The sequence below is a fragment of the Apus apus genome, chromosome 10 (genome assembly GCF_020740795.1).
Source record: "Apus apus isolate bApuApu2 chromosome 10, bApuApu2.pri.cur, whole genome shotgun sequence".
NCBI classification, from domain to species: domain Eukaryota; kingdom Metazoa; phylum Chordata; class Aves; order Apodiformes; family Apodidae; genus Apus; species Apus apus.
In genome coordinates this window covers 10606186-10632164 of record NC_067291.1, presented here as the reverse complement: position 1 = coordinate 10632164, position 25979 = coordinate 10606186, and the positions used below count along the sequence as shown (strand labels likewise).

Below are 25979 nucleotides of genomic sequence, written 5' to 3'. Positions count from 1 at the left end.
GTGTGTGCCACATGATGTGCACAGGTTTTGACCTCAGCCATTCTGTTCCCCCTCACTGCAAAGGTCAGAACTACATTGTGCAGAAATCTGTGAGTCGAGGTCCTGGACACTGCTGAAATTTTATGTGGATAAATATGTGGCCCACACCCCTGAACTCATGCCACACCTAGTTATATCCCTCTTGTTTGTGTCACAGAAAAGCTGCAGTGACCTCTCCAATGGGTTTGTGCAGTTTGGAATGAGGCTGCTTCTGCTTGCTGCACAGTTCAGAGCGTGCAGCTACATTTATGCTGATCTGTATGTGGTGCCAACACAGTTTTGGCCCTCTGTGTTTGACTTGTACTTTCCAGTTTTCCCTTTTCTTGTAATGTGTTCATAATTTCAACAGATCTGCTGTGGAACCACATATTAGCTTTTTTTTTCATGCAATTGTACCAAATCCAGTCCTTTTGAAATCAGATAACGTCGATTCAGACTGAAGACATTTCAGGGATTTCACATCTATATTCAATCTAAAGAAAGGAAAGCAAGTTAAATAAAATCCAGGTTCTCTGAAGAGAAAGAGGAACTGTTATTGTGTGGAGAAGGCAGGAAAAACAACTGAGAGGAAGGCAAGTTTGTTTTAAAAAGTAAATAGAGTATCACTGCCCACAGTTTGGCTGTCTGGCTGAAAGTTAAATTATTATCACAGCCAAGATTTTTAAAGATACAAAGAAGGAAAATGGAAACTCAAAAAGCAGGATTTTGAACCAGACATCATGAGTCAGGAGCATGACTTCCATTTTTTATTATTTTTTTTTTAAAGTCAGTACAGTGCCCTGAGGTCTGGCTGATAACTGCTATTAAAGCAGAGAATATTGCTGTAGCTCAGGTCCCAGCAGCAATGTGGCAGTGCTGAGGTTGTGCGAGTTCTCTGTGCTGCCCAGCACAGCAGTAGCTCAGGCACAGCTCTGCTCTGGCTCTGCTGCTGCACCTCCTGACCTTCTTCTGTCAGGGATCTTTACATTATGCTCTTCAAAGTGGTGCAGAGATGCTCCTTTGCATTCCTGAAGCTTCCTACTCGTGGCTCCCAGGGCCTTTTGTACAGACAGAATACTGGGCTTTTCAGAATACAGGACACATTACAGCTGACTCTCTGGGATTTATAAAGGGAGATTTGAAGGCGTCCTCTCCTTCAGCTTGTGTCGAAACACATCCTAATGTGAAGCCCAAAGTTTCAAGAAATTGGGTTTTATCAGCAGCAGCTGGTATTCCCTGGGAAGATGGGGGAAGTGCAGGCATTTGGGTTGAAGAGTGGAGTGTGCTCTGTTTGCTTCCGAAGGATAGGGAGCAGCAGACACAGGGCAGCCCCTGGGGACTGTGAGCCAGACCTCCGCTGTCTCCTCTTGCAGTGCCACTCCCCTCCTTTAGCATCTTTTCTCCATTTGTTACTAAGCTGTAGCAACACTTTTGCAGCTAAGTGATGACACACTTCTTGTAATAGTTGTTGAGGCCAAAAACTGGGGCCTCTTGAAAATGTTTGTCTTGAGCTTCTTACCTACCCTGTGATACCATCTTTGTTGTTTCATTTTATTGAGTGAAAAAATCCAAGGCAAAGAGAGAGGAAAAAAAGGGAGAAAAACCTTCCAAATGTATGAATATCTAAGCAGATAATTAATAATTCTTCCTGAAACATTAATTATGGCTATGAAACATCTTGAGTCAAATCCTTAAACTTAAGGTCATTGGTGCTGATCTTACTAGAGTGATGAGTTAATAATTTCCATCAATATTAACTGTACAGCTCCCCATGCCTTTCTATGAGGCCCCCTCCATGCACATTGCACACTGCTCCTCCATGGCTCCTGCATCTCTTCACTGGTGAGCTATACACTGTATAGACTTGCCAAGATTTTCAAAGGGGCAAGTGATTTTGGGTGCCTAGCTTCAGATATTTTAAAGGAATCTGGGTTTTGGCAGGCTGTGTTCTCTGCACGCCATTCCCCAGATGTTTTGGAAAAACAGTACAATAGCAGTTAGATGTTTAATGTCTGTAACAATAATGACCATGTTATTTCTTGCAGAAAATATTTAGAGTACTGTACTCTATCATACTTTACATAGAGTAATTACAAATTAGTGTCTGTCTTCACAAGCAAGTATCATAATATTATGATGGGTGAAGAATGGATTTAGGCATATTTACTTTTATTTCTGTGTAGACAAATTATTATGGCTGTGTTTGAGAAATGAATTAAAAGTGAATGTTTTTTCCTTTTTTATATGATAGATGTGGATGAATGCCAAGCCATCCCTGGGATCTGTCAAGGGGGAAATTGCATTAATACTGTTGGATCTTTTGAGTGCAAATGCCCAGCTGGACACAAGTTTAATGAAGTGACACAAAAATGTGACGGTAAGAAATTTTAGAACTTTCTTCTGAAAATAAAGAAGAAGTTTTATTTTGAAGGCCAACTTTGTTTAGAGGTTTTTTAACAAATCTCCAGTCTCTTTTGCTTTAAATATGCAAATAGCATTCTTCACAACAAATATTGGTATTTTCTCCTTCTAAACCAGAGTATCTTAAATATTGGCCCTGCAGCTTTTTCAAGACTTTTATTCATGTAACATTTTACAGACTTAAAGGTCCATCTGAAACAAATTAAACATTAAAAATAAGCATTTTTTTTAATGATACGTTGCTTTAGAAATGCTTGAGGCACATGTCTCTGGGTAGATCTTTTAACCAAAAAGTGGAAAGTTCAATGCATTTCCACCTCCTCAGGTAAACTGTGTTTGACATTACTCGGAGTCTGACACTGCTCAGTGAAGACTGCAGGACCATGCTCTAAATTCATCCTTGCAGTTGCAGATGTTAAAAAAGCACAAACGTTTTACCCTTCCTTGTTGGTCAGGCTATTTTGGAAGTACAACAGGTGCTAGATAGAGTGTGGAAATTTCCAGTGCGTGATTATGGAATCTTGCTAATTTTTAACTGTATTTTCTCTCTATAATACAACAATCAGACAGAGATGTCTTCTTTGCTTTAAGAGAATTTTGGATACCTAAGGAACATAATAGTACAATGAGTCCGTTGCACAGTTGATTGATCTTCTTTAGTCTGAAGTCCAGATAATTGTTATACTCTTACAATTGATTTTCCTTTCAGTTGTTAGACAAAAATTAAATAATTTCAGTAGGCATGTTTAATAAATGGTTAGTGATTTTGGAGTGCCAACTTTAAATGTCAGAAAGGTGTGTGACTGTGAGAGTAAGGCATGCATGCACCACCCTTTCTTACATCAGGTGCCTTTATGGAAGCATTCAAAATGTTTAAATAATTTTGTAAGAATTGTGACTCTTTCAAGAGAAAAATCCCTTTCTAATTTAGTTGCATGTTAGGGAAAGCAATTTCGGAAGAGTTTGTACGCAGTATGGTTTTCATACTGACTGCCAATGGTTTTGGCAGAAAGTAACCCAACTTCAGGGTAGAACAACATTCTGAGTGTTGCTTCTGTGGATGAAGTACCAAGAATATGGTGAACAGGAAAGACTGAACATGTGCCTTATTAGGTATTAGTACTTGAAAAACTGAGGGCTATAGGCTTGCATAGACTGCATTGGATAAACGTTCCTTTGGTAATTTTCAATTGCCAAATCGTGTAAAAAAAAAAAAAAAAACACCAAACCAAACCAAAAACCCAAACAAAGAACAAAGAATCCCAGACAACCACTACCATCAGAGCTTGCACTTGGTAATTGTTGAGGGACTGGACTGAAGAACCTGGGATAGCTTAGTTCTTTCCCAAATCCTGCCACAAATTTCCTACACCATCTTGTGAAATCCCTTTGGCATGGTCAACGTGGCTGCAAAGATAGGATGAAGTTTCCCATCAGCTTTTGAACCACAGATTCATTTCAGTACATCTTCACATTGTACTTATAAAGCAATTTCGTTAAAGCTGTATAGTTATTAATACAACTAAAAAGTTTTAAAGTAGCACCCTTATACCAGCAGCATGAAATAGGATAGTGATTCAGCAGTTAAGAGCATGGTCATGTAACAGCAGAAAATCCATTCTGCTTTTCTAAACTGTCTCTTTGAGTTGTAAGTTAAAATCTACAACATGAAAAAAGGTATTCACCTTATAGTAATTAGCTGAAATTAATTCTGGCACATAATAAATAACATCTGATCATGTGCTTGCTTTAACTTCCTACCTGGCAAGTAGGATTTCTGACAGCTGTAATGTCTCCATAGTCACTGATTTAGTAGAACTGGAAGCTACTTGCTGGATTACCAGTGCTGTTTTTTCAGTGAGTCGCCATTAAAGTAAGATCATGATAATAGTCATAAAGTGCAGTGAGACAATGTGACAAGATGGGAAATGAGGCACATTGGCTAAGTTCTCTGTGTAGCGTAGCTCGTGGAAAGCTGTTACATTATTTTCATTGCTTCCTACCACAATTTTTCTTCCCACTTCTTCACTTCTGAGGTAAATACTTCCTTGTGGTGACTGGGGAGAGTAATTTTTCCTGGGGTGACATTTGCTAGTACATCAAGTGTACTTACCTTTATAAAACTTTTACACTTAGCAATGACAATGTTACTTACAGGAATGCCAACACTAATATAAATGGTGAAATAATGTTTGGGTTATGCTCAACCCTAAAATAAAGAGTGATGATTTTGCTTTTCAAAAGGTCGGGCTCTATATAAACAGTGGCAACATTGACTTTAAGATAAACATTGGTGAACTTGAGTCAGAAAATGCTTGAATCTGATCCATTTACGACTGCATTTTTCTCTGTTAATTAAGGGCTCTATTCAGACCAAAATTCAATTTCCACATTTTTTGTCACTGAGACTTCTGGGACTCCTGTGGAGTATAATCCTGAAGCAGGAGCCAGAAGTCTCTTAGCAGTGCTCCCAGGGCACTCGGACTTGAGGTTTTGGCAACATCCTCGAAGTAGCACTGAACAGAAAGTCACACCCCTCTCCCACACCCAAGCCAGGAATGTGACCCACATCACGACAGCCAGCAAGATGCTGGGGTGGGATGTGTGCACAGGGAGCACAAGGCCTTGCACTGCTGAGGATGGATCAGTCTGCAAGATCTGTGTATCCGGGTGCCATCCTTGTCCCTGTTCCTCCACTCTTTTTCTGCTAAGGCAAGGGCCTACAATGGTATTAGAGGATCCAGTGCTTTACCTAGGGAATTAGGAAGAGGAATCGATAATTTAATATTTTGGAATTTTTGTACTGCTGCCTTCACAGAGAAGTAGAAGAGAGATCCTCTGTACTTGCTAAAATGCTTATTAACAGTCCTGTGGGACTTCGGGTGTTCCCCCATCTGTTGGGGCCAAATTCCAATGTAGGCGTTGCATTTAAATTCCTCCAATCATTGTTAATGACTAGAGTATTATTCACTCTTTGCCGTGGTGTGTTGGGTGGTGTGCAGTATTTCATCTCAGAAATTTCTGTGGTTGGTGAAATCATTATTACAGCCATGTGTCTATCTGTTTGTAGATCTCTGGAGGAGAGGTTGGATAGAGTCCTGTGATGCCATTATTTCTGGCTGGATTCTCCCAGAGCAACTGGGTGATGATAAATGGCTGTGACAGGCAGTTGTCATTGATCACTCCAGAAAATAACCTCTCTTTCTGCTTGCTGATTCTTCTTGTAGGTATGGTGGAAAAAAGCGAGCTGGTTTTAAGCTCAGCTGGACTCCAGGTTCCTAAAAGATGAATGAGAGCAGTGCTAAGTAGATGCAGCTGCTAAGTAGATGATGGGGGGCAGAAAGCAGCAGGCAACTAACTGCACATCACAGGTGGCTACTGATAGTAATTAAGGAGCAGCTGAGACTGGCATAGGTTGTTCATCACATGAGTGTAGATAACAGACTCCTAGCTGTGAAAGAAGCTCTTCAAGTTCTCTGTGTATGCATTTATGATCAGGTACTTTTTAGGTTTTTTCCTGCAGACTTTGACATTTTTTCTGCATTTTGTCTATGATGATGATTTAGTAAATGGATTAAAGAAAATAAAGATATGAACTTTTATTTTTAAATTGCTGGCAAAATCTAAGGGGAATTATGGACATTGTCTGACTTCTGCTATAGGTATTTCACTTTCTGTCTAGAAATCTGTTGAAACTTCAGAACATTTAATTTAGTGGAGAAAGCCAGGAAAGGTAATTTTTGTTGTCTGCAGTCGTCCTGCCTTGAGCTATAATCCTGTCAGACTCTGTTAGTTAAACAGCACCTAGCTCTGCTCAGTGCTTTTATGTGGGGGATTTCCAAGAAAAAACAAATTACAGGAAGAAGAATGGGCAATTCAGTAGGTGCTACACTTCCCTTTGAGTCGGTATTGAACTATTGCCTCAGTAGGGTGCTAGGAGATGCTGTGGTGCTGGATATACCATGAAACATAATGGTGAAGCTCCTGATCACTATGGTCATTACTGGTCTTGTCACAGTTTTATTAATTCTAGTATGCAAAATTTGAACTGGAGGGCTTACGATTACTTATAGTTAGTAAATCCCCTCTGCAGTTTAAGGTATTTTCATCTGTGGTTATTGAGCACTATAAGAAACTCTCTGGCTTTTTGCAATTTACAGACACAGTATTTTTTTAGGTTCTGTTTCACTTGTATTTGTAAGATGCCTGACAGTAGATCCTGATTCAAAACTGATTGTGCCCCCAGTACATAAGTTAGGAGGAGTCTCAGACAACACTGAATTTGATGATGTAAAATATCTGCTCTAGTGTCTGAGCTAATTTAGCTAACCTGCCCCTGCTTCTCTTTTTGCCTTGAAGATATTGATGAATGCAGCACCGTTCCTGGAATCTGCGATGGCGGAGAGTGTTCAAACACAGTTAGCAGTTACTTCTGCAAGTGTCCTCCAGGGTTTTATACAGCTCCTGATGGCTTAAAGTGCATAGGTGAGTTAGAATCCTATAAATAATATAACAGTAGGTATCCATGAACTTTCATGAATATCCAAAAGGGTAACAGTGTACCAGAAATGTATTTCAGTTTGTGATCTTGAAATTTTTCTTTTGTATAGCAGTTCATTCCCTGTCTACATATGTATTCTGAAATGAGTTTTCCATTTGCAGGATGTTTCCCTCTTAATTGCGACCTTCCCTTTCACTTTTCTTATTACAGTTTTTGTTATGCAATATTTGCTGCCTTAAAAAAGGCAGAACTTGTGTTACACTCATGTTTGTCCTTGATTTAGTCCATATTCTATTTAGCAGGCATTAAGAAATTCTGTTTCTGCAGGTTCTAAGAAACTGACTGTTTCTTCTGTTATCAAGAACAGCATTTTGGTAGATTGGATTTGGTATTTAAATGATGACAGGCTGTTTTAAGTAATATGCCAGACTATGAGCCATCATTGAAACTTTGGCTTTGTGTCCAAGACAAAGCGTGCTAAATGGGATGCACTAGTAATTATCTACAGATATTTTGGATTAATATCTAATATGCAGGATGCATACTTGCCATATGAACAAGGACAGAGCCCAAATCTGTATTCGAGCTGGGCAAAACAAGTAATCTTGATTTAATTACAACATGCTTGTCTTAAGTGAAAAGTGTTAGCTGAACGTGTCTATTCTGTTAGGAATGAAGAAGTGCTTCTGAGAAATGTATCCCTTATGGGACTCAAACTGAGCAGCACTGGAGCCAAACATCCAAGGAAGAACTGGGAGTTCCATTATTACAAACCTTAAAAATTAGAATAGACAAAGCAAAGATAATATCTCCTAGAGCTGAAGAGCAGAAACAAGAGCAGGACATCTCAACCCGAGTACATGAAGAGTGCTGTGAAGAAAACTGCTAGTCCATACTTCCTGCTGACATAAATGTGGTTGGCCAGTGTTACTTTTTGATGGCTTTTTTTTTTTTTAAGGAGGCATATTTTTCTTGAAAGCTATTTTCATAATGATTTGGGGCCTTTTCGAAATACAATATTTTTTTGGTGAAAAATATTAAAAATACTAAAAGCTGAAACAGTGGTTTCCTGCTGTTCTTGCCCCTGTTTATGGTGTTTTACCATTTGAAACAGAAAATGAAAGAAGAAAAAAATAATAACCTCTGATTGGGTATATGGGATGATTTGGCATTTTTCTTCCTCATTTTCTGTCTTTTTCAGAAAATGGTGTGGCTTTTGGATAAGCTTTTACACCTGTAGGTACACAGAATGTGTTTTTGTTTACCTTTTTATGGCACATTGTGTACTTGCACAGATAACGTGTAGATCCTTTTTCCACTTCTGCCCATTACTGCATTTAAATGTTTCAAAGCTTGGTATTGATCAAAACTGAGAAGGATGAATTACAGAGGATGGTGATAGGGTCTGTTAGAGGACTTCCTTCCTTATCATCCACCTCACTAACGCACCAAACATCTGAATATCTCTCCACTTCATTTGACAACCAAAATTATAACAGATGCAGCAGGGAACAGTCTGCATCAGAGCTTTATTTGATTTTTTTTAAATGGTAGATTGAGAATTTTATGTGTTTGGCAGGTTAGTTGGATACCAGGAGAAGATGGAGGACCAGTAATAGAGCTGAGCTGAGTTTTTTCTGTTTCAGATTTCCATTATATGATAACATAAGGAAACTAAGTAAAATTTGGAAGCTGACTCTCTTAGCTGTACTGCCAGTAATATCCGTATTCGGGGTTCCAGCTAATAAAAGGCAGAATCATCACAGACTCTCCCAACATATCACTACATATCCATTTCCTCAAGATAATAAGAAACTTCCCTGCTTTTTTTATATCCACTAGAATATCTAGTAAACTCTGGAAAGCACTGTTACTAGACAGATGAATCCACCATGCCCTGGATAACGGACATAATGTGTCTTTAGGGAATGGTGTCTGCTGTTGAATGGTTATATCTGCGGCTTTTTCCTCTACATTTTGACAGCAAATGTTTGTATTTTTTAGAAACGAACTTAGTCTGGTTTATCATGCAGCATCAAATCACACCACAGCTCATATTGAGTTTGACACACTGTGACATATTGTGAAATAATTGTTCAGAGCTCCCGATTGTATAAAAAGATTATTATTTTTTATTTTGCTCCCATCCATTTTTTCTTTCCCTTCTCTAAGCTGGGGGATCTCTCTACAATGTTGCTAGAGCTGAGCATATGAAGTCTGGGTACAGGATGTTCTTTGTACAGCACATGCTTACCCTTTTCAGACAGGAAGCCAGCACATCTCCATAAACAATGTGATGGCACCAGTTAAAGCTGTGTTGCTCTTTATTGCCTGTGAGCCTATATCTTGTCAAATCACTACATACTTCAGCTGGGGAAGCTGTGACTAAGGATAAGTTAATGCTTAGAGAGCTGCAATGCTGTGAGCTTATTTGCTGTACATCGTTGGCTTTCAAATCAAAACTTAAATAGAATTGGTCTGGTACTGTCTTTACTAGTGTTTTACTATGTTATCCATAATGTAACCGACCAAGAAAAACAAGACCTTTCCCTTTTGTGAAAGTCACATTCCTCATTGGACTGCTGATTACTTAACCATTTCTTTCTCTTGGTAGACGTGCGTCCTGGATACTGCTTCTCTTCCCTGACCAACGGGCGCTGCAACAACCAACTCCCCCAGCCTTTGTCCAAAATGCAGTGCTGCTGTGACAGTGGCCGATGCTGGTCTTCTGGGGCAGCCACCGCTCCTGAAATGTGCCCCATCAGATCCACCGGTATGAATCCACCTGTATTCTTAGGAGTGTGGTTGAACAATGAGTTAGTGATTTATCATTAAAGAACTACACTGAATGGTTGAGACTGGAGGTTACCTTGGGAGATGGTTTAGTCCAACTTCCTGCTCAAAGCAGAGCCTCCTATGGCAGGTTGCTCAGGAGCCCCAGGAGGCCAGGTGAAGCTGACATTAACAAAGGATTTTATCTGTTGCTAATTAATGTTTGGTATCATGGCTATTCTGACCTCATCAGATTCAAATTTTGCTTTCAACATGTCCTTCAGGCTCAAGTTACTTTCTCCAGAGCTTTCTAATAGATTACTGTTCCCTCTGCAGTTTCATTCTCATTGGAAAACTGGGGTTTCCTTCCTCTTCTGGCTAGCTTTCTGAGGTGCCATTTATTTCCTGAAATTTGACACAGAACGTGATTTCTCTCTACTGTCAACATGTGCTGTGCTTTACCACCTCTCTGTGTATTGAGATCACCAGATTATGCAAGATTTTAATTTGGAGAAGATAGTGAGGACATTGTGAAAATAGATGTGAGGAGGGGAGGAAAGATGTTTTTGAGATTGTGTAGGACTGGAGACCTAATTAAATGCCTTAGAAAAGAATACAAGAATGTGAGGAGCTTCAGGGAGGTGCAGAGTTTAGGGAGGAATGGGAGTTGCAATACTGTAACAGTGTAACTCTGAAGAAATTGTCGGAGGTCATGTATGGGAGTGTTTGTTATTCTTGTTTTTAATGCTTTGAGTGAAACTTCTTAAAACTAGAGCAGACATCTATGATCAGAACTGTTGGAAGACTCTTCCTGGTCCTGTCACTATCTCATTAATAATATTTAAACATGTTAAATGTCCAAGACTGGCTAGAGTAATGCTGACAAAACAGATGACCTGTTGATGCTCATCTGAAATAGGAAGACAAGGAGAAAGCTTTCAGTCTTAACACAGTCCCTGTTTTCTTTATGTACTTTCTAATTATTCATATCTAACTGTTGAATAAATTGGGTGGAAAAATGAAATAATTTGGCAAAGGCCACAGGCTGAGACATGCTGGAGAAGGAGCCAGAGCCCAGGACTTCCTGACTCATAAATCCGTGCAAGGATTTCCCGATCATGGTTGTGTGTCAAATTCCCGCCTTCTGCCCCAACTTGGGATATGAATTGAAACTATATATTACTCTTTTCAGAAGTGCTTTGAAATTCTTTGAAAGGCCTTACATGTGTGTAAGGTACTGCTGTCGTTACTTAATCAAGTTCAGTTGCTTTTTAATGTATCCTGAGAAAGCAAGATGAAGAATTTAGAGCTGTGAGTGACCCGAAGACTAACTCAGAAATGGAAATTATTGCAATATATAGTGGAGCACTAGATGCATAATGTAACCAAGCAGTTGTATTTTCAGTATGGGGAGACCCAGATGTTACTATAAAACAGGCTGTTTATTACTAGAAATTATACATGGACATTAACATTGCAATAAAAAAGGTTTGCACTGTATTTCTTTGCATAACACAGCGATAATTGTTTATGTGGAATGACAGGGTTTACCACTGATGCTATAAATACCTTAAAAGTGGTATCTCAGGCATCCAGCCACGTGTGTGTTCAGTTCTCACCTCAGCAGCCTTTCCATGCGTACTAATTCCTTTCAAGCGATGAGCAGCCCCAAGGCCGTGACTTTTTGCGGGGAAAGTTTAGGCTCCTGGTAGATTGGCTTTGGATTATTGGGTATTACCAATTGAGACTACAGAAGAAATACAGTATTATTTATTTCGCAAAGACTTATCAGTGGGTTGTAGAGAATGTGTTTATGGAATGGGTTATTAAAACCACCATCATTGCCAAACATTTGCATATTGGGATTTGTATATGTATATACATTGACACTGTATTTTCTGAATGGCTCTGTTTTGTCACAGGTAGACTCCTGGTTGAGAGTTGATTCAGTGTACATATGAATAGGCAAAATAGAAAGCTAGGGAAAAAAGATTTTTAAAAAAATACAATACATAATATGATAAAATATTATTTGGAATTATTTAAAGATTTAAATCACTCTAAGGAACAATAGAGCAAAATGCAGTGACATATGAAACAAGCTGATCACCTAAGAGCATTAAAATAAATGCAAAGGTCATGATCATGAACAGCAAAACTTTAGGCTACCATATTTATTTAACAACTCCTCTGAGATTTGGGAAGAGATTCTAATGTGTTTTACAGGTGGAAATAGAAGTGAGGTGGAAGTGTTGAAGGCTGAAATATCCAGCTTGGTTCTCCCAACACTGAATTTATTTTTCAGTTCTTGTTTTTTATTTTGTTTCAGGAATTTATGCGTCTCTCTAGCATTTTGTTTTCATTATAGAATTCCTCTCCCCTGTTGTGCCATAAACTTTAAAATTTTGAAGTTCAAAGATACTGGCTGCACAAATAGTTGTTTGTGTATACACACATTGTGGGCATGAATTAGGTCAGCTGGAAATGTGGTCTTTAATTGTGATACTCCGCGTGCATTCTTTGGATCACAAGTTCCAAACCCACACTTCCCAAGACAAAAGAGTTGAGGGCAGGAGTAAAAGTGGGGCAGTAGGGCAGATACCACTAATAGAGATAAACAATAGAAGAATGCATAACACTCAGCATAGATTGTGCTTACAGCAAAATGGATCATTTTCCCGTTGTCTGGGGAAGGATAAACTTGGTGTGAATCTGATTTGATTTCTCTTTGTCTTTGCTCCTTAGAGTGCACCTCATTTGGTTCTGCTTTTATTGGCAAACTTCATTTTCACAGGAAAATAGTGTTAGTGTATTCATTCTCTAATTGGTTTTGCCTCATTGCTCATATTTATATTTCTTTCATTTGGGAGCTTAACTTTTAAGAAATCCAGTTGAAACTGGGCTTTTTTCCCTGTTCAGTATTTTTCTAACTCTGTGGCAAGATTTGTATTAAATTAATTTGGGATCAAGTCCAAAAGTCCTTCTTTAGGTAAACTTCCCACTGAGTTAATCAAAGATTTTGCCTGAAGGAAGGCTAAGTAGATTAAGTTTAGGTCCCTGCCTCACTGTTCAATTTCATATCTAGAATGTCAGGTATCTTTTTACTTACAGTCTTCTGACAAGTAGTATTGATACCCTCCTATGGATTAATGACTCAATTCACAGAATAAACAGTGTTACTATGAAGAAAATATATAGGCTCAGATTTTCCGGATTATTTAATGTTTGTTATTGCTAATCTGAAACACTGCAAAAAGGGGGAAAGTTGGATTAAATGGAAGGGCTTCAAGAGTCTAAAACTGTATTTGTGGTTTTGTATTTCAGATGAGTATCGCAAATTATGCACAGTAGCTGCTCTGCTGCCAGCAAGACCTGACCTTCCTCCAGTCCGTCCTGATGTCATCCCTCCGCCACCACTTGTTCCTGGTGTTTACCCTCCTCAACAGCCAGAAATTGTCTATCCATCTCGGGCTCCACCACCTCATGGTAAGAAAGAGATAATAACCTTTCCCTGCACCATTTGCATTTAACTACTTTAAAAACATGGGTTTCTCAGGAGCTGTTCACCTCTTTTGCTTACTTTATGTGGACGTATGGTCTCTGGATATCCTTCTAATTACAGGCTGGTTACCATGTGTCTTGCAGCAAGTGTGCCTCATTGGTAGTATTTTCCCTGTTAAGATAGAATTCAGAAATTACATCCTCACAGTCTCTACTGAGACACATGTATTGTAGTAGTTACATTACTGTTATTTTAAGACTATTGTGAGCTTTGCTCCTTGTCAACATTGAGGCACATGACTAGCTCTTTGACTATTAGATAGTACTTACATTTAAGAGCTTGGCTGGGAGGAAGCAGCTTCTTTCAGGTTTCTTTCCTTGCTCTCACTTGCCGGGTAGGAAATGTACCAGTAAAAATACTAGTCTGCTGGACACTGAGACTAACCCAGTGCAAAGAAGGAACTTGTTTCACTGATACACATGGATGGGTTAGGTTTCTGTAGGGCAAGGAGGAAGCCAGATCAGAATACTGATATATTCCTTGTTTGGTTCCTTGCTCGATCCTACATGCCTATATAGTCTGCCACCTGAAGTGGCTTGGCATAGCCACATGCTCTTTTGCAAGTACACACAAGCTTATTTCACCCATGCTCTGTGCAGATCTGAGGAAGCTCTGCTTGCACTGGCACTGGCTGAAACTATTTAGTCTTGGTTCAGCACCAAGCTGAGCTAATAAGCCTAAGAGGCAAAGTATGTTAACACAGGCCTGACACTGCACTGACGTAGCTGCACAGCTTCTGGTCAGCTGCAAGCATGGACAGAGCCAACTCCTCTCTGCCTGCCAAAGACCGTATAGGCATACCTTCCAGGGTTATCCCTGCCCCTCCCTCACTCTGCTGTCTGTGAAAACGGAACTAAATGAACCAGTTTGCCTACTTTGCTTCTGCAGGCTTTTAGTAGAGTCCCTGCAGTGCCACGTACCCACTTTACCACTAGGTATGAGTAGGCTCTATCCTCTGTTGTCCTGCAAAAGAGGAAAATGGGATCAGACTTGCCACAATGAAAACATCAGTGGTCTCTAGCTGTTTTCAGACAAATCCCCAAGGGTGAAAGTGCCATTTTCCCACTCCCAATGCTGATTTTACCATGGAATTCACTCTATGATGGAAGGTGAATGTGCAGCTTTTTCCATTGAAAGTCAACGAGTTGCAGATAACCAAAAATTGTTGTGATGAACTATTTAAATATTTTTCCAACTCTGTTTTTTCAGTGATCTTGCCGGTGAACCTCACTGACTATTGCCAAGTGTTCCGACATCTCTGCCTCAATGGGCGCTGTATTCCCACTCCTGGGAGCTACCGCTGCGAGTGCAACAAAGGATTCCAACTGGATTCTAGAGGGGAGTGCATTGGTATGTGTTTTACTGCTGTAAATCACAGACAGGAATTTTGTTTTAAGGGAAAAATATAATTTTCCACACAATATAATAACTCTTGAGTTCACCCCTCAAGAAACCCCACCAGTAAATAGGCTTCCAAGAACTAATTGCTTTCAACTGCAAACTTGCAGCAGTTTTGCCTTTAAGCCAGTATTTAACTAATCTTTTAACTTGCCACAAAATTAGACAGAAGTAAGGGTTTCCTTTTCACTAACCTGTGACTATAATGTGTTCATTCGTGATTGAAAATGACATCTTTAAAATGTTACCAGGTCTTTCAGTATGCAAGTGACCTATTGTTTAAAGAAAAAAGCTCAGGCTTAGTAAGATTTGCAAGTCCTCTTTCAGCTCATCAGGAGTATCTTAATGGGCTCTTGAGCCCTTTAATTTTGGAACTCAGACAGAGCTTGGTGATAGGAGCAAGGATCGGCTGTGTCTTGCATGCAGGTTTTGGCTTCTGTCAAAATCTGTCTCTCCAGTGGAACTTTGAATGTGGAGGTGTGGGATTAAGGCCTCTATCTCTCACACATCCAGTATCTTGTCTAGTTAATTACTTCTTTTTCCCAGCTTGTGTTTAGCTTACAGCACAGGATCCTTTCACTTGGAATTCAGTGATGTCCCCTCTCTGTTCAGACTGAAGCACACTACTTGTCCAACCACAAAACAATAAAATACTCCTACAGACCTGAATACCTTTCAGCCAATGTCTTAATAAAAATATATTGTCTGTGTTTTGCAGATGTTGATGAATGTGAAAACAATCCATGCATAGGTGGAGACTGTGTGAACACTCAGGGATCCTATGTATGCCAGTGCCGTGTCGGATACCAGAGCACAGCAACTAGAACGGAGTGCCGAGGTAAATTATGGCTTTATAGCTGTGTCTGTACTAGTGTATACATACCAGTAAGGAAAATATTTTTTAAGCAAAACTTAACAGATGTGTTAAATATGAGGGGTTTAAAAAAAAAAAAAAAATTAGATACAGCAGTAAAAATGTTTAACTTGCCTGATCTGGCTGTTCACAGACTGGGTTTTGAAGAAAGACATTTGTCTTGTGCTGAAAGTATCTTGGCATTATTTGTGGCTTTGAAGTGGGAGACATACCTTCCCCCCCACACTATTGAGACATTTTTTCTTTTGCTTCTAGAGGATTTTAAGGACAAGTAAACATGCCTTCTTTGGAGAAACCCTTTACCTATAAAAGACTGTAAAAAGACTAAGAGAAGTGGGGGTGAAAGATAAGTCTTCCAGTGAGTAAACGTGAGACTACAGTACCTGTGTGTTGTCCCTGCCCACTGCCAGAAAAATAACTAAACATAAATTACAGCAATGAAAACTTAAATAAGGTATCAAAAAGTATTGAAGCACAGGGAAGGTCTAGGTGAGGAAGCTAGAAAATCTCCATTATTGGTGTTTTGAAGACCAAGCTCAACAATAGCCTGGATGGTCTTCATCTTGTCTTCCTGTGGTAGTGAAAAATGTGTAGCTCCTCAGTGGCCAACCCTCTATCAGGGTTGTGTGGCTCCCAAACTGTCCTGGGGTGGGAATTTGACTGTAAAGGTGAATGCAATCTTTAGTGATTAAATCATAGTAAGAGACTTCTGGCAGGAGAAAGAAAGACTACTTTGATATTCCATAAGAAATTAAACATCTAAATGAAATAGGAGGTTTGAATACTCTGAGTGCTCCAGCCTTCATGTTTTGCTTTCTGCACTAAAGGAGGGTTTCTTGAGCATGCACTCAATCTAAAGCAGAGAGTTTCTAAAAAGCCAGAAGAAAACTATCTGTATTAGTGTGTGATGATTTTTTTTTTCTTCCTTTCGTGAATCAGAAGGGTATTTGTGGCACAGAAGCTTACTCTAATCTAGGATGGCATGTAGAGCCAGCACCACTGCTGGTCACGTTTGACCTAATTGCTGCCAAACAGCCATGTTGTGGAAGCATCTTCATAGTTCAGCTGACTAGTGGTGAAGGAGTGCTAAAGTGGAGCCTCAGCAGTGATGAATTTACTCATGAGTCATTTTTGTCACACGCTTTTAATTTGACTGATTCATTACACAAACACATGGTTGTCAGAAGCCCAGTAGCTTAGTGGCATTAAAGTGTGGTCACTTAGCAGTTCCTTTGCAGTCTATGGGAACTGTGCTTGCTTGACAGGCAGTCCAGAAAATGCTACGCTCTGCGGAATCTTTGTTTGCTGAAGGATTTTTTAGGGCCAGTTGAGGGAAAAGAAAAGGGCTAGTGGGGTGCAATTGGCGAAGTATACATATAGCACCGGTGCCTGCCAAAATCAGCATTTGCTTTAAAATTGCTTCACATGACTACTTTGTATGTTGAGGTGGGGTTTTTTTGCATACACAAATGTGTCTGTGCTGTTATGCTTTTGCAAATGTATTCCTTACATGCACTCGTGAAAAATGAAGTCTCTATAATGACCAGATGTTTATCTATTCCTTGCTCAGAGGTTCCAGGGGAAGGGTTTCTTTTTCTGGATGATGAGTCTGATAGGTGACTGAGACATTGCAGTCTGTAGTGCAAGCTACTGATTCAACTGTTATTAGGATCCCTTAATAGTTCTGGTAGGAGTATGGCTGAATTAATATGTTAAGTGGAGATAGATGAATAAGGTCATCATATGATGATTAATGATCAAAACAAAAGTTGCTTTTCAATTTAGAAGAAGGGATGTAAGATGGAACTCAAAAAAAGGGTGAATTTTTATGATGGTTAGTTATGAATGAATGTATGGAGTCAAAGCTTTAATAGCCAAGTGCTTACTATAATCTACCTGACATTTCTGAGAGAAAGAGGTCTGACCTTACATGGAAATGTTATCAATTATGGACATTTCAGTGAGAGAAACTTTGATTTTTTTGCAGGTTTCTCTGAGGGGGGGAAAGAAAAAATCCCCACAGTATTATTTGAAAATTAGAAATGTAGCAGAAACTAGTGGTGGATCTCTGGTCAACTGTGTGCACATAAAGAACAGCAAGATTCTGCGTTAATTTTCTGCATCATAATTTAGATGGCATCATGTGCATAAAAGTACAAATCCTAATGAACTCTAAAAACTAAAAGACCAGAAAAATGTTGAGATACTGTAGCATTTCTGCCTGTTCTCAGGAAGAAAGCTGATGGGGTAGCTGAAGCCAGGCTCAGCTACAGCGGAGTGCCACAAGAGTGGGAGTACTGAGCAGAGAGAAAACTCACTTTTATGCATTGTTGATTGACGATGCTTGTTTATCAAATGAGGGGAGGTTTACCAAGCCTGTACACTTTTTCTGGAAGTCAAGAGGGCTGGCAAGCTGCTAGTGCAGTTGGCTGTCACCTGAGCAGCTCTTGCCTCTGCTGGCCTGGTTGCTTGGTTGCAGAACAGTTCTTTTTGGGTTTATTTGTAGCAGCTTCCCAGAACTACCATGCTGCTAAGAAGGCAAATAAAGGTTCAGAATTTTGAGAGGCATCAGTTCCCCCTCAGACAGGTGCAGGGGCATTTGCAGGTGCTCTGTTTGTTCCTGATGCACACCAGTGCACTTCTGTGAAGAGGGCCTGAGGAAGGGCACCCCCACAATATTTGGGAAGACAGTGTGGTTGCATGAGAGACAGGTCTGCACGGGCTGGTTGAGGTTGCTGTGAGTGAAGTCCCCTGTGTGCAGGAATCTCTGGGAGATGGTCCAGGCCTTGATGGAGAACACTGAGCAATCTGAAAAATGTCTAGACAGTCTGTCTCAGCATCTCCTCTCCCCTCATTTGGAGGAGAGGAGAGCTGCCAGCCTCGTGTGATATCACTATTCAGGTTCTCCATTGCACTTGCCAAGCACCTCCTGCAGAGAGATGGAAATGAGGAGCTGATGTTTCAAATATAAAATAAGTATGAGAAATATCTTCTAAGGTGGGAAAGTCTTGAACTTTCCTGTTATCTTATAAAGCAGCAGCAAAAGACAAGCTTCCCCCACCTTTCATTCAATAGTTAGATATTGTTACAGTAAACTTCAGTAAAAATATTTTCATTATGAACAAAAATGCAAAAACAACAGACAACCAAAAGGTCCTGATTTTTGTTTGAGCAAGCTGCAGGATAATGTTCACTGAAATTCTTTCACAGCAACTTGAAATTTCAAGCTGATGAACATTTTCCACTACTGTAATGTTCAGTAATGGAAATAAAAATAAATAATTTTTCACGTGAATATAGTTTCCATGCAGGGTTAAAAACCTAAGGGAAGGTGAAATGTGAAGAATTCCTCTCAAGTATAAAAAAGAAAACCCCCAAAATGTTTTTTTTTTCTTTTTGGTTGGCTTTCAGACATTGATGAATGTTTACAGAATGGTCGTATCTGTAATAATGGACGATGCATAAATACAGATGGCAGTTTTCACTGTGTGTGTAATGCTGGCTTTCAAGTGGCAGCTGATGGAAGAAACTGTGAAGGTAAGACTTTTAAGATTTTTCTGAATTCACTTCGTATCAGTAATTACAGTTGTGAGGTTGTTCACGTCAATGAAAAGAAAAGGAAGTCTGTCGGGGGAGGGAAGGGAAGCAACAAGGAATTAAATTTCTAAATACCTTTTGCTGGATCTGGAAGGGCAAGTAAACTGTCTCTTGCAGCCAGCTCTGGAGCCTTGGTTTGGCAAACCTCAACGGGATGTCTGTCCAGCAGGAGAAATAGCACATACCACTATCACAAAATCCAGTTTCTTTGATGGGAGTGGTACATTTTAAAACAGATGACAAGTCACATGCTGCCTGATTTTACTGTGTGTTTAACAGCATGCTTTGTGGGATCTTACTGGGTGACTGACTAGCAGCATGTTTTATGTAGATGCAGTCTGGTCTGACCTATAAAAACTGTTTTAAGAAACATTTGTAAACATAATTGATGTGTTCCTACCTCCCAGACCTTTAGTAAAGGAGGGGAAAGAAGAATGTTCTTTATCATGCTTCCCAAGGTCCTTGGGAGGGTTCCCAATGATCTATTCATACGTTAAAGGAATTTCAAGCACTGTTCTTAGAAACATTTTTGGCAGAATGCTATCTCAGTGATTCAGCTCAAAGACTTAATGCCAAAATTCCTGGTTAGGATAGATACATGATTATTTTTTTTAAAATCATAAATTATTTTTGTCTGACTTAGCCTGTAAGTAAAAAGAAAACAAACCATGTCTAGAAGTGTAATTTCTGTCCAGGACAGCTGCAATATTAAGGAAAATAACATGATTCTGAGTATTGTAATGTCTTTATGATCCAGTGATTTTATGTGCTAGTAGTGATTCTGTTAATCCTTGGTAGAGACAGACTTTTAAGACTCTGTTTTCCTGACTTTTTTTTTATATACAGTTTAGCACTAAAAGCTGCTTTTAAAATATCTTGTTATGGAACTATATTGACTAAATATATTTGGAAATTAATGTATTTTGGAAGAAAACTTGATTTCGATTTCTTCCTTTCCCACCAAATCCAAGTACTAATAGTAATAAGAACCAGGACATTGGCAATCTGGTAAAACATTTTTAATTCCATTGCATATGTTGCCAGAATGTCTGTTGCATCCACTTAGGAAACAGTTTCATCTCTGGCATTGTAGTGCATTGAGTTTTGTTCTTAGGCATACATGTGCACACACACTGATCAGTAAAGATCATGGCATTGTGCCATACCTTAATGTAACTGTGTATAGCCATTTAGATTAAACTAGTAAATAGTGTTGATTTTTTTGGATTTAACATCCAAAACCGATTTCATTTGCACCAGGATGAAATAAGCACTAAGAGGATATAAAAGGATACTCAAATTGAGCACTGAATTGTCTATACTTGCTGCTTTGTGTGTGTATAAGGAACTGTGCGGGGTTCAGAGCAGCAGTGTCTGGGACATTTTCCTATTTGAATCATTCATGCTGTGCCATGAGGTCAGAGGGTGAATAATAGTAGTATGAAGCCATGACTAGTAAGTACCTTCATATGTGACCTATCATGCTGAATCCAGGGAAGGGATATGTGTTATTCTAAATGGAAGTTGATGATGAAAGTGCCCAGAGGATGCATGTTTGAGCACAGTGCTGGGAAGTCTCCCACATCATAAATCTTAGACTCATCCAGTGGAGGCTGCAAAAGTTTTCACTCCAAACACAAATTCTCACTCCTTCCCTTCAGGTGTTAGTAACATAACATTGTGTTTACCATTCCAAATGAAAGAAGGGAGGCTGCTTCTAACCTAGCTTCTGTTGCACCATCCCTCTTCAATTACGTACCTTTCTCACATTTTTGGGGTTTTTACTCCCTGGCAGTTCTTAAGCCATCCTGTTTCTCATCTGTTTTTCATTCTCTTTGATCTCTTTGGATGCATACCTTAATATGTTAAAGATTCATTGTGAAAAAAATGAATAATTGCTTTGACATGTTATCTAGGATGGTGCAGTATGTGCCATTGTATGTTTCTGATTATCTGACAACTAATAAAGAAATTAAGCTTTATCTTTTGGATATAACTATTAAGAGTTATTTTACTTCAGCATTATGAGGGTGATGTCTATTATGTACATTTTCAGATATGGATGAATGTAGCATAAGGAACATGTGCCTCAATGGGATGTGCATCAATGAAGATGGCAGTTTTAAATGCATCTGTAAACCAGGGTTCCAGTTAGCATCTGATGGACGCTATTGCACAGGTAAGCACAAAAAAATACAGTTTCCCAAAGCTTGTGAGTCATATCCCTCTGGTAGCTCCAAGAATTGCCTTATTTCCTTGCAGTAATCCTTGGCAACAAGAAATACTGGGCAGACTTTTTGTCAGATATGCTTTTTTAATCAGCTTGAAGAATTTGTCATTGTACAGGACAAAACTCATTCTTCTCCACAGTGTTGAGCAACCACCCTAACCAGTCAGTGGGAAATACTATTTGATGAAGAGCTGTGTGATCTGACCTAGTTAAACTCCATGTTTTTTGCCTGTGAGGTATTGTGTAGTTTGGCTCCAGTATATTTCACTTTTTGGTTTTGACCTTTTAAACTTTTCTGGCTTTGTCCACCGAAACATCCTGGTTTGTTGCCTTCTTTGGGTTTTTCTCCCATTTGTGCCTGGGTGTTCTTAGTCAATACAGCACCTCTGAGGAGTGCCCATCACCTCATGTGACCAAGATACAGACATGAGCACTACAGCAAGATTGTCTTCTCCATTTGCTGCAGTAGCTCAGCAATAACCCCTGTGGGAGGAGACACTGCAGCGTTCTGGTTGCTGGTAATGTCATCCATTTCCATTCAGTTTTGTCTGTAGAAATCTTCATATTTCAATAAGTTTTATGGGCACAAAGCAGAAGTCAAAATAAATAAACAAATGTTGGGCCAACTTACTTCTGTTTTTTCTTCAGAAAAGTTTGAAATCTTTTAACTGTTGGAATCAAGTCAGACAAAGTGCTTGCTAACACTTCAGGAAATTTTTAAAAATAAGTCACATTGGATTACACAGCAACATCTTGTTGTGGACCAATAACAAAAGCAAATGTTTGAATAAATGTTTTGGCTTTGAGAGTTAGTGACATAAAAAGGTGAATTAATTTGGATCCTGCTGCTTCTTTGAACACTGTAGCAGTCTTAGATCTGAACTGCATGGTGTCTAGAGATAGACTTTAGAACAAAACCAGGCCAGTAAATCCAGTAAAACATCCAGAACTTCTCTTGCATTTGATCACTTTTGCACTAGGTATGCAGGTCAGTGCTACTCAGCCTTCATGTGGGGGCATCATGTGTTTCTCATTAAAGTTACACTGTTCTTACTTTGTAACAGGGTTGTTTTCACTGGGAGAATGAATTGTTCTGTAGTTTCTTGAATAAATATGCAGATCCACACAAGTGTCTCCTTAGCTACTGGCTGTGTTGGTGCAGCCTTCACAGTCTTACAGTAATCAGCTTTATTTCCATTCTTACCTGTTTTCCAAGTGATATGTGTATGTCTGTGCTTTGCCAAAGCTTGTTTTCCTGCTGGTCTGTGTGTGGGACAGCAGGGAGACTTGGACTCGTGTTCCCAAAGACCGCTGGCTGCTCTCCATGTCATTAGCAGGGATGTGACTCACTGATGCAAGCTAAGCCCAAGTGCTTATCTTGATTTTTTGCCTTGAGCATCTTTTGGTATTTTTATTCTTTTTTCTTTTTCTTTTTTTTTTTTTTTACATCAGTCTGTGCACTGAAATATCATCCAAAGAGATGGTATGTAAATTGCTTCAGACTTCTTAAAAACCAATGATACTTAACTTTGCAGCTTCTGTTACATGCCTTCTGGCTAAACAGGAGTATGGATGCAGCCAAAAAGGGGTTTCTGGCCCTAGAGAAATGTTACTTCTGTGCATCAAAGGGAGAATATTTGAAAATTATCCAAAATTGAAGGCAACTCAACTGATTCCTACTGAAAGTTGGAACAGAACCTACAGTAGAATGAAGGATTTCTCCCACTGCTTTTCAATGTTTAGAGTAAGCCTTGTTGTCTATGAATGAGCATACAAATATTAATTATATATAAAAATTGCTATTGGGTCAAAATCAAACCAGATTTTGAGACACTGTTGCCCCAATTATACATTTTCCTAACTTCACTTTTGTCTCCTTTCTTCTACTTACCCAAAGTATCATGAACTAATTCCCAGGAATGTAGTGGCTCCAGAGAGGACAACTACTTGGTGAATGTCTCTAGTCATGTTAGTAGAAGTTTAAAAGATCAATCTTTAGTATGTTCTCCTATGTATTTTGAAGTTTATCCTTATTGACTCCTTTCTGTACACACCACAGAAATAACTTCTGTCCTACTGAAGGATCAGCCTTTGAAACACTCGTTGCTCATGTTGCATTTCCTGAATTTGTTTGTGAAGTGAATGCATTGAGATATTACACAAGTTGAAACGCTTAAGGTCATGCTTGCACATGCACTTAGTGTTCATGCATACTGAGACTGTGGATACACAAACTGGCACTTCTGCAGCAAACTGGCTACCTGCCTGGGCAATTTTGATGCAGAATTGAACATACATTTTTCCCAAACTCTTTAGGGGATCTGCAAAGGAATGTAAGAATTGCTGGGCAACATATTGCTCCTATAAACATCTCATTTGAAGCTACATTTTTAACTGTTAAGTAGAATTTCTAACTCAAAGTTGGTTATACTGTAATTGTCACTTAGTTCCATAAAATTGGAGTTGAACTATAAGTACAGGGCTTATGCTTGGCTGTCTGGTAAAAAATTCCACTCGGGCTTTATGAAGTAACATGCCAAAAAAGAATGTTACACCACAGTCTTGTGTATTCCCTGTAATACAAGACATAGTAAACGTATTCGCCATTAGTTTCTTTCACTGATGATTTTTCAGAAATGCTTACATCAGGCAGGCAGAATTTTAAAGCATTATTTCTGTTCTGTACATTGTTTTATCTTTAGACCAAACAGGAATTCCCCAAGTTGAAAGCTATTGCAAGGCAACTGGAAGTGGCAGTTTAGTAGTCTGAGTAAATTTTTCCTGGTTAACGTTAGAGGACTTAGTCTACTTAGCTTGCACTACCAAGTAAGCTCAGCAGAAAAAGCAAAAACTCATGGAGACATGAGTCCATTAGTTGGTTTTCCAGAACCAGATTGAGATTATTCTGGCAAAACTCAGAAAAATGAGTATTTTTGAAGTTGTCCAAATGGTGACTTGTATCAAAGAAGACAGTGGAGCCTTGTCAAGGTAAAAATTTGGACTTTTTGCCTGTGTGTGCAGTTGATTTACTGGAATCTCAGCCGTGGTAAAAGCAGAGGCTTTTTACCCCATCTTTACTAGAGCTTTCAGCTGATCTGCACAATTCTAAGTGACCCCCTTTACCTTTCTGTAAAACATCTTTAACAGTATTTTCAACACACTTGTGAGCTGGTGCAAAGAAAATGGATTACACAATTCACCCCTTATTTGCTTACAAATTTTTTTTAAAAAATGAACTACAGGAAAAGGAAAAAAAGTAACTTAGTCTGTTTCTATAAGTAACATTAAAAAAAAAGAAAATTTATTAAAAAAAAAATTAGGAGAACTTGTATCTGTAAAAGGAGTTTGATGTTGTCTAGCAAAATAACTGTCTACACTGTTAAATATTATGGGCACATTTTGAAGTCCCAGCTCTGGTTTTAGTTACACTGAATAAGGACAATATATATAAAGTGGGAAAAACGTTTAAGATTTGTCTGAAACAGAACAAAAGATTGCAGGGTAAAGTAGAAATTAATTGAGCCCATGTACTTATATTTAAGTTCTATTTTAAAATGCAGTTTGAAAAAGGAATCTTGGATCATACAAGCCATGTTTTATGCCAAACAACACAAACTAAGTAAAACACAGAGGTGTTTCACTCTCAATTTGCCCTTTTAAGGTCAGAAAAAAGGAAATTGTCACACACACTGTCTCTTGTATATGTTACAGAGAGTTGTTATGAAGTGATTATTTTATAAAGGTTATACATACTTCCAAACAGTATTTTAAACACTCCTTTTCTTAATCACTTATAAAATAATGGCATGCTCTCTGCATCTAGAGAATGATCTTACTATTAACAGGATACACAGCCTATATAATTTTTTACTAATTTGACATCTCTTTGTGATAGCCTAATATTCAAAGGCTTCATTCCTGTATTTTATAGCTGAGGGCCTTATTGTTCATTGAACTTCTGTTGGGCAAAGATGGTAGCTTGTGCTTGGCAATTGCTTAGGGCTCAAATCATTAACAAATTCCTTTCGAGACTGGCGAGCAGTCTGTCCATTGAAAGTTTATGAAACAGGCTGTAATGAGCATCTGATAGGAAAACCCAATTGTCATGCAGATCACCAGAGAGACACTGTGCGGGAAGGGCTTGACTGCAGGCATTCCAATGTGCTTCCAAAAACTGAACCCACAGCAGGAGGAGGGGAAATTTTTTGGTGACCCTGTGAAGGCACCTCGTAGTGGGGTGAAAGATTCAGTTTGCTATTTGGACTGATTTCTTACTGCATGAACTAACTGTTACACAGAGAGGGAATGCCCTGTTACACACCATGGAAGTCCTTTGTCTCAGCAGTCACAGTTTCCTCCTTACTTTGATTTAATGTTTTTTATTATTTTTTTTCCTGACTGACCCTTAATTCAGAATTTTTACCTCTTGGGAACAAGTAGGAAAATGTAGTCCCTTTTTGATCTCCAAGGAGAGTGAAATTGTTTTATTCTGTGTATTTCTCCTGAATTTTAACGTTTTCTTCTTCTGTTCCTCAAAAAAGATTAATCGTTATTCCTAATAAAACTTTTACTTGAACTAATTTCCATTTACACTTGATATTTTTCT

General features: G+C 39.0%; 1 protein-coding gene across 2 annotated transcripts in view; it reads left to right on the top strand.

Annotated features, from left to right (window-relative positions):
• The window catches only part of FBN1 (fibrillin 1), a 151689-nt gene that overhangs the window by 54555 nt on the left and 71155 nt on the right, over positions 1–25979 (top strand). For both annotated transcript variants that reach the window (XM_051628289.1, XM_051628288.1), the window contains exons 7-14: positions 2270–2395; positions 6799–6924; positions 9555–9713; positions 13037–13198; positions 14484–14624; positions 15391–15510; positions 18958–19083; positions 21200–21322. In XM_051628289.1, coding sequence (XP_051484249.1) covers positions 2270–2395; positions 6799–6924; positions 9555–9713; positions 13037–13198; positions 14484–14624; positions 15391–15510; positions 18958–19083; positions 21200–21322 — 1083 coding nt within the window. The remainder of the gene's footprint in view (positions 1–2269; positions 2396–6798; positions 6925–9554; positions 9714–13036; positions 13199–14483; positions 14625–15390; positions 15511–18957; positions 19084–21199; positions 21323–25979) is intronic.